The sequence below is a fragment of the Ornithodoros turicata genome, chromosome 8 (assembly GCF_037126465.1).
Source record: "Ornithodoros turicata isolate Travis chromosome 8, ASM3712646v1, whole genome shotgun sequence".
NCBI classification, from domain to species: Eukaryota; Metazoa; Arthropoda; class Arachnida; order Ixodida; family Argasidae; genus Ornithodoros; species Ornithodoros turicata.
Window position 1 is genome coordinate 27,203,077 of NC_088208.1, and position 9,760 is coordinate 27,212,836.

At 45.4% G+C, this 9,760-nt stretch overlaps 1 protein-coding gene across 2 annotated transcripts; it reads left to right on the forward strand.

The window, feature by feature from the left end:
* Positions 1-124: 124 nt before the first annotated feature.
* On the forward strand, positions 125-9,303 carry LOC135366829 (uncharacterized). Of its 2 annotated transcripts, XM_064599767.1 has the most exons (5): positions 125-323; positions 6,543-6,864; positions 8,169-8,255; positions 8,384-8,599; positions 8,690-9,303. In XM_064599767.1, exons 2-5 carry the CDS (start codon positions 6,679-6,681, stop codon positions 8,843-8,845), a joined length of 645 nt encoding a protein of 214 aa, XP_064455837.1. In that variant the 5' UTR covers positions 125-323; positions 6,543-6,678; the 3' UTR covers positions 8,846-9,303. The 2 variants fall into 2 exon arrangements, with proteins under 2 accessions (XP_064455837.1, XP_064455838.1); XM_064599768.1 differs by lacking the exon at positions 6,543-6,864.
* The last annotated feature ends 457 nt before the right edge of the window (positions 9,304-9,760 follow it).

Here is a 9,760-nt window from a genome sequence, read left to right on the forward strand (position 1 = left end):
CGACAAATAAAGGGCACGTACAGGCAGAAAACAAAAACCTGTCGGGAAAACGGATCTATGATTAGATAACACCACGTGCAAGGGCGACGAAATAGGCGTCTTCAGCTGTTTGTACTTTCGAATCTGATTCCGGAAAAGCGCTGTGACGGTTTAGATGCTACTGCGGACTGCAGGTGACATTTCGGTCTGCAACGTAGCGCTCTATGTCAATTTTATGCATGCCAAACAAATCAGTAACGAGAGAAATATCTTCACGGGACAGTGATCGTCACAAATTTTATGCCTGCCAAGTAGAAGCTGGCCAAGAGTTCACTTCCGAAAAGGTGCGTCATTCTGTACCGTTCTACTTGCTTTAACGAGTTCCTTGGAAAGCCAGCTTTCTCATTGACCGTACTGCATGTAGTATTAATGAGATGAAGGACACCGTGAAAAGACGTCATTCAGAGATTGTAGTTTTTTTTTATTCTGTGTTAACGCCGCGAAGCAACTGTAGCTATGAGCGGTGTACAGATGCGGACAAATGGAGAGAGGACAGCAGGAAGGAGTGGGGGAACGGAAGGGGGGTTAGTATGCGTCCTGGGCCGACTTCAGGGCGAGCCGTGCCGACATCCGTCTGGAAAGCCTTCAGAAAACCCAGGGAACACCTCAGACAGCACAGCCGGTGGTAGGATTCGAACCACTACCTTCCAGTCTTCAGCACGACCTTGGTTACCACCAACGAGGATTGTAGTTGTTGCTATTTTTTACATTTACCAGTGTACTCTAGAGTGCTTCTTCGAGAAGAGAGAAAGAGAGAAAAAGATGTGAAGCAAAAGAGCTATTAGCGATACCTCGTCAGGTGCCCAGACCAAATTTAATACCCAATGTGAGAACGACGGTCATACGCTGTGATGTCAGACAGAACTCTCACAGAACTGATCAGGAACATAAACGACTCATCACTATGTCATCTTCGTTATTGGTCGCTTGTTGTGTGTTCACGACGCGTCACATTCGAGTTCTCCTTCTTGTTTTCTACGCTTTTTGCGTGGCTGCCGCCGCCTGCGTCTTTTAAGTCAAATATGCACGCTTGCCACAATCGTAAATTGCGGTTTTTGCCATTGCTTTTCAGTTGCCTCGCCTCGCGTGCCCGTGGACTCTGTGCTTCCGGCAGCTTGGCTATGATGTCGATAATGCTGCGATTAAGGACCGTTCTGCGTGTAAAAGAAAGTGTCAGGCACTTACGGATGTGGCGCGGGCTACCTTCGGGGGAATTCGAACGGTGATTCATTGGTATTCGAATGCTCTCGCTTCCTTTATTCTTCTGGTTTTGTTTCTTCTGCGGAAGAAAGGCGATTATTTAGCTAGTGCGTGAAATGTGTCAGCGAAGAGAGTTTGTTTGTTTGTATACACATTCCGTACGCGGCCGTAAAGCTCGGAGACGTTTGCTGTTACCCTTGGATTATGCTTCTTTTGGTCATTTTACCTGACGGTTAAGTCACAATTAACGGCGCTATCGAGGTGTCCGAAGAGAAAAGAAGAACAATGTGGAATATGCGGTAAACTCAATCACTCCTGATAGAATGTGACGGGACAAACGCCAACACATGTTTCATTATGATTCTCGTGGCCGTGTCTAACACTACAATGTTCAAACACTTCAGCCGCAATCTGTTCACTACGTTGCAGAATTTGGAACACGTAGTACTCTTCCGCCTCCGGGCACGTCATTGGTGGGTCGTGGACACGTTCCTGGACAGCAAGTTCAATATCCACAAATGTAATCCACAACAAATACAAGCTTAATATTAAACTGAGTGTATGTCAAGTACGAAAGAATTCCTCTCATGACTTGAAATGGTAATTTATTTGCATTTCTGCGAGTATGTGCTTGGCTTAGGGAGAACTCGACGGATCATCAAATAATAACAATAATAAAATGTAGCACTAAACAAATCCTATGGTCAATATTTATTTACGATTGCGCATCCTAAGACATAAATGTCTACAAATGTTTTCTCGGATGTACAGTAAACAGTCAACAGGACCGGAGAAAACTTCGATAGAAGCGGCAGTTCGATAAAAGCGAACAGTGACAGCTAATAGTATAGATTCTGAAACGCGCGGATACACCACGAAAGCCTTTGAAAAAATATTAAAGCAAGCAAACGCATACCTTAGTGTTGAGCAGATTAGCACCCCTTTAATTTATGTGAAAAGCAAACAGAGAGAGAAAGAAAAATACATAAGCTGGGTTTGCCGTTTGCCGCACTGGATTCCGCCGGCTCTCCCTTCGCACTAAGCGAACCCAGTTGACAGGTCACTTCGAATAATCGGTTCGAAATCATGCATTTTGGCCGGGACAGTGCCATATTCCGGTTATAGCGACAATTCAAAGAAAGTGGTTTCGTTACAGGGAATGATTACTGTACGTTTGCCGTAATGTCATACTTTGTGCGCAGAACGTCACCCACGACAAACGTCGCTTGTTTGCCAGCTTTCACGGGGCAAGCGGGCCACCAACTGAACCCCGATTTCCTCGCTAGGCTTCCTCATTAAGAGACACCGTTGGTGATTCGCAGAAATAGCCTTGTCCATACCGCACACAGAAGATAGTCCGGCGACACGCACTGGGGTGGGTCTGTACGCTACCGGTATTTTTGGGGGGTCTGCGCGCTTTTCTTTATAGAGGAAGCTCCACTTGTGCGACACTGAACTTCCTTCGAGTGCGTGCTTTCAATGGCGACACGAAACTCGTGATTTCAAGGAGTCGCCCCTGTCCGAATCAGTGGCGATGTCAAACAGGATGAATTATTCATTAGGGAAATGCGCCCACCCGTAACCAGGAGGAACTTGGTTGTCACGCATGTAGCCGTACTAATCTGAGGTGTCCAAATATTGGGGGGATATTTTATTTATAGTCAGGCAGAATGTCACTTGCTTGTCGGTAGTCCTCAATTAAGATGATTTGCGTTGGGGAGAGGAAATGTTTTTGTATATGTTCACGTGCTAAAAGTATCTCATAAACTGCCGCGTTGTATAGTGTACTGTTTCGCACGTGGCGCCAGTGTAGAAGGAAAAGCCAAGACTGACCACAACTATTTAGCCCCATAGTCTGGCGGTCACGAAAGGTGTATCGTTAAGATGCCTTATAGTTATGAAGGAATGAAACGCAAACAACGAAGGTAGGGGAAGCAGAAAAGGGTGATTTATTACAATTTAAGCTATTAGAAAGGTATCCAGGGGTATGGTCAACGTTGCGGCGGAAGCTCCGCCTTCGTCAGGACTAAGAGATTAGAAGGGTGTCCTGAAGCTTTTGTACATGTGTATCATGACGTCGCAGATTCCTTACCGTTAAGATACCTTACATATATAAAGATAAACGTTAAGATGCCTTATAAATATCCTGAATATACCGCACAAACTGGACCAGCTCGCATGGTTTTAGTGGTTCAGACAACCGCGTCTTTTACGCCGGGACTGTGAGGTTACCCGGATTCGAAACCCGGTACTGACTGTGCTGGATTTTCCTCACACGCCTAATTAAGGCAACTGTTGGCAGAGTTTCCCATGAAGTAAGCCCAGGTCTTACAGTCCCCCGAAACAACAACGCCATAGCTAACCGCAACACCTAAGCTGGTAAAATATAGCCATCCGTGTTAATAATCTTAACAGGTGGAACACTCGTATTCGTCTTTGATCAAACAGCCTTAACACTTAACGTTACAACACTCTGCACGTGCACTTTACGTAACACAGTTAACGTTACAACAGGCTACCATAATTTCTGCAAAATACCATCACTAATAACAATGTTTTGTCAATTTAAATAAAACATTATAAATTGAATTACAGTATTGTCGGTTTCAGCAAGGACTAAGCCTAGCACCCTGTCACATTCGCAGACTAAAATGGACAACTTACCCTAATAAGGCACCGTGCACGCATAGGGTTACAAGGCTCTAGCGCATGCGCGAGAGACGCACACATAACGAAACGAAACCAACATGCAAATGATATCGATAAGGCGCCAGCTGCCTCCAGAAGAACGGACGCAGCGGAAATGAGATAACTAGTCTCTTCCGCCAGAGTTGCCTGCCTTCGCATTGTGTTCCTCTGCGACAATACGACCTGGGCCACCACAAGCGAAAGCGCTAATTAAGGGAAACAAAAATAGTTTCACAGGGTCGGCCACGGGTAGGTCTTCACCGAATCTCACAACCACAACATCGTACTACCGACCCATTATCTTGCCATGTATCAGCGTCATTAATAAAGTCGGGCCTCAGAAGAATATGTGGCAGTTTAATTTCGTTTACAGGGCCTTTGTTCGCACCGGTGTTTGTACAATGTATACGGAAGTTAATTCGGTAAGGAGCGAAGGGAGATTAATGGCGGGAGAAAGTAGCTTGTGGAAAAGTACTAGCGGGGAGGCATGTTACGTAATGTGAGGGGTACCAGACGCGTTTTACTTTGAGGATTCTTCTTTTTTCTTGCGTTCAAAAGAAGAAACACAACGAGGTGAAGGAACGACCGAGCTAAGAGAAAATTTTGCACGCTGATTAATTGAATAAACAAAATAACAATAAAATACGGCGCTATGAGCAAACAGGCAGAGCAGATATGAGCGTGCATCAAGCAAGAAAAAAAAATCGTAACGTTCGTACATACTATATGAAAACGGAATCAGATTTTCGACCACTGCTTGGCTATATAGGTAAGCCACGAAAGATGCGTAACGAGAAAGTAGAAAGGTTCAACCCGCGTTCTTTCTCGTACATGCACGTTGTACAGCTCCCGACAAACTTTATAATAACACATAAAAAAAAAAGAAGAAAACGGTCGCATTTCCGAGTGCGATTACAGTCACCCTGGGGGCACTGGAGGAATGTTAAGTGGACAAAATCCTTGCGTTAAACTAACAGAATCTTGTGATATGTGTTATGTCAGTGTCTTTTTATATTTTATTATCATTTGTGTCATGTACTGTTTATAATAAGGACGTTGTTTTTAATGTGATTGATGGCGTGTAAGGTAATGTTCGAACATAAACGCATGTCACGTCTGTGACTTTTTTATTGTTATTAATTCATTTGAATATTATTCGCTGTTATTAACATATGACTCTGTGAAATGCATTTATTATTATTTGTTATCATTGTTGCGAGGAGCCTTCAACAGGGATCTCTTCCCTCTGGCTCCTCTTCATGTTTATTATATTAACACTATAACAACATGAATAAACTTGAATTGGATTGAATAATTTTGTTCACTTAAGATTTCCTCATGGCCCCAAGGGTTGCTGTAATCGCGCTCGGACAGCGAGCGCGATTTTCCATTGTGATTATATTAAGGTTGACGGGAACTGTACATTGTACATGGACATGTCTTCAAGTAATACCAATTTCGCAGTTCACTTTTCCGCTATACAATGCCTTTTAAAACCGCGTATACCAGCTTCCGTGGCATAGTGCTTAGGAAGGGCGCCTTCCACGCCGAGACTGGGAGGTGACGCGGGTTGGAATCCCACCACGGCTGTGACGTCTGAGGTTTTTCCTGGGTTTTCTGGCAGACTTTTCAGGCGAATGTCGGCGCGCCTCCCCCTGAAGTCGGCCCAGGACGCATACTAACCCCCTCTGTCCCCCACTCCTTCCTATAAGTGCTCCTTTCATCTGTCCACGCCTGTACGTCGCTCATAGCCACAGTTGCTTCGCGGCGCTAACGCTGAATTAAAAAAAAATATCTCATAGAAAACGCAGCTTTTGTACATATAATCAGTTGAGCATTGTTCGGCTTCTTAAGAGCTGAAAATTGTACAAATAGACTCATGTATGAAGAATAAACGCGTTGTCGTTGAATCCGCTTTGCAATTCCACGGTTTGTTAGAAGGTCTCTCCTGTTTGTTTGCTTTTTACTTCTAAATTCCGTCTTCTAGTTCTCCGTTTGTTAAAACGCTTCCGTACGTTTTATTTGGTCACATTCCTCATCATTCGTCATCGAGATCTGTTCCTTATTTGGTCACTCTGTGATCCTCTATACTTTCCGATTCTTTTTCATTTCCCTATGTGTGCATAACGGAGGGACTGTGTCACAGGGCTTGCCCTAACGGTTCCGCTTGCAATATTATGTCAGAAAACGAAAAGCGTAAATAAACATTCTTACCTTCATCTAGCGCATTACTCCAACGCAGAACGAGGAGGACAACAACAACAATAAAAAAGCAACAACAAGAACAACAACTTTATTTCCATATGATGAGCGGGGAGTTTCATACAGAAAAGAAATAATCTATATTTAACTGCTCCGAAATCAAAGCCACCAATCTCTAAAGCCACTAAGTACTTGTACTGAGCATGCGGTTCTGTGATTGGGAATTACGCGCCATATCCTTCTTCCCTACAGCACTGTTCATTAATATCCGCAGGAATTCGAAATACTTCACAAGGAACGCGAGCAACGACCCAAAGAATAAATATTCGCTTCGACAGCAACCACAACACTGATATAAAATCGGTGACACGTTATGGGTATATTTTTCTTTTACATTTTTTTCGGACGTCAAGGCGAAAATTACGTCCACTTCTCTCGAGGCACGAGGACGGATTGGAGAAAGGGAGAGGCAGCAGGAACGACGGAAGGGACGCTGCGTGGTGAAGATGGAAACCAAACCACTTTGGTTCGTCTTCCCTGTCCCTCAATATGGCCTACTTCCGTCAGGCCTGGAGAGAGTGCGCACTATATAAGTCTTGCAGACTCCACAGTGCATACACACTGTTGACAGTGATTTGCAACCAGCAGGGATTAACACACGCCCTACACGTACCCCGAAAAGGACTTATCGCTGCGAATTTGTACTCTTCATCAAGCACCATCATGATGAACACAGTAAGTGAGATACCGTTTCCTATCCGCAATATTCATTAAGCATGCGCTCGTTGGCGATAGTTCCAAGGGGGTGCTGAAGACTGGGGAGGTTGTGGGTCCGTATCACACCACCAGCTGAGGTTTTCCCTTGGGTTTTCCCGCAAAAGTTCTCCCAGGACGCATGCTGACCTGCTGTTCCCCAGTCTTAACCTGCTATCGTATCTCTATTTGTGCCCACGTCTGTATTTTGCTCATAGCCATAGTTGCATCGTGGCCTGCCGACTGTGACCTAGGAACAGGCGTGCTTCTAGGATTGCGGGCAATGCAAATATTTTTGCAACACTTGCTACATTACATGTTTATGTGCATTCCGTGTGGCTTTGGTTAGACCAGGTCACAGTGCTGAGTCATTGCTACATTACGTCACTTAATACGCGAGAGGGTTTCATGGACTTGTGTTGCTTCCCAGCTAACCATCGTACGTTCGTGTTGACTTTGTGTCTTGCTGCCCACGACCGGGAGTACCTTATGGTATGCCTGCTGTTAGAGCTAAGGCGTGAGGCAAAGGGTCGAGTGAAACAACACATCATAGGGCTTTGTCGGGTTACCTCGATGGCGAATAGAACCCACAAGCTCGACATCGGCGTGCTAGTGTACTAGCCAAAGTACGAGCAGTAGGGACCCTTGGGCATAAGTTGTGTGTGCCGAGAGATCAGGAAGTTAGATGCGCCGTTACATGGCCGCTGCATAATAGCACCTCATCTTTATGGAACCCGTACTCCCTGGTCTTCTTTCTTTGTCGCACGCGAGAGCATCTTCGATAATGGTGCAGCATACTGAAACAAAGGTTGCGTTCCCTTCCTTTGTCTACTTCGTGCTTCGCCGCACACGGCTTGCATAGAGTACGTAATTATTCCCCAGCGACGAACCCTTTAGCAGGCTTCAGCAATGCTAACATTCCTGGAGCTCCGCTACTGACCCCAAACGAACGCGAAAGCGCAAATGCAGTGCACACATGTTTTCCCGGATCTTAACCGGTGGTCTTCAACAATGCAACTTATGTTAAGAGGCTCAGCATGAGACGAAACTCTCTTGTAGGTGAACCGCACGATAACTTTTGTTGCCTTGTGGATGCAAGTCTGTCATGGTTAGCTACGGTGCATATTATACATAGTAAGAAGTTGACGTACACACGCACGCTGCTGTTGGGCTATATTCTTTCGCAGCACGGCGTATCCTAACATTCCACACCAAAGCGCATCGACTTTGATCTATAACTTAATTATGCGTAGAACATTTCAAGACAGTGACATCCCTATTTACAGTGTGCCGTGATTATGGCTCTTTTTGCTTTGGCGTACGCCGGAGACTACGACGATGCACAGGTTATCATTTCTCAGCAACCTGACTACGTAAGCATTCTTCATTATCATCTCTTTTTGCGAAGCTAGACGGATCCGCCTTCAACCTGCAGTGCGCTATTACGAGTCGCAACATAGCCACCTATATTGTCTAAAGCCTTAGACGCACATCTTTCCAGCACTACAAGCCGCAGCCATACACGTTCGGCTACGAGATCAAGGACGAGTGGGGCAACACGCAGCACAGGCGGGAAGACAGCGACGAGTACAACACAAAGAGGGGCTCATACGGGTTCACTGACGCCAGAGGAATCTACAGGAAGGTAGAGTACGTAGCTGACGGACACGGCTTCAGGGCCGTCGTCAAGACGAACGAACCTGGCACTGCGTCTCAGGTATGTGGGCTGCGCAACAGTCTGGACAGAGTTTTCTTCGAAAGACAGCGTGTGAACGGTGTATGGTGAACTGTCTTCTTGCGCTTGCAGAACCCTGCACACGCCCATTTCCATTCCTCGGCTCTCCACGTGCCTGCTCATGTTCTTCAGCAGCAGCACACTGTTCCTGTCTACGTCGCAGTCGCTCAGCCCATAGAGGAATCGCACCATTCCAAACACAACGGCGGAGGCTATGGTCACTACTGAAGACGGGAAAAACAATATATAAAGAAGCATAAAGCTTTTCAAATGCTTTGTGTTCAGGCCATAAATGCCGATTAGTTCGGCAGGCCTTCATGGAGCTCGATATAAACTGATCCTGCTCTGCGATTGAACAGGAGGGGGACCCAGTACGGACCTAAAGTTATAACATCGAGCTATAGGAACCGCTCTGTATACAGTGTAAATATGGATATCAATGCTGTACATATATTCGTTTGTGCCGGCGATACTGCACATGCTTTTTCAGCAATATCTGCTCTGTACTTGACATATCATTTTGTTTTCAAAAAAGCCCCAGCTGTCATCATACCCCTCTGAGTGGCTAACTTAAACTCTTCGATTCTGTCAAGTTACTTCTTCGTTTAAATGTGTACTTTTCCTGTTTCCTCGTTTCGTGTCTTCACTCAACTTGTCCATATTGTGCATGTGCTGCTTGAACAAATGAAACACAGAAACACATTGTTGCTGCGCACTGCGCTGTTGCTGCACTGCGCTGAAACACATTGTTCAGCGCAGTGGCTGAACAATGTTCAGCCACTGCGCGAGTTTTGCATAATGTCAGGCAAAACTGGCACCTGAAGAAAAAAGGAAAAGAAAAACAAAGGAAACAATAACTGAAAACACAGAGAAGCTTGAAATTGGGGGTAGAAATTATCTCGAACGGAACACTTTAGAAGGTCCGTTCGAAGTACTATTAGCGGCTCACAACTTGGGGCCTGTTCACGTAGCCGTGCTAGTGCAGGGTGTTTTAACGCTGATACTGGTTGATACCTGTCAAACCTCTTGGAAATAGGAGAAAAGGACACACAAAGGATTACATAGCTCAATGGTACGGTTTGCAGGCAGCGTTCACCAACGCAAGAAAACATCCGCTTGTGACTTGAATGGTCATAATTTTAC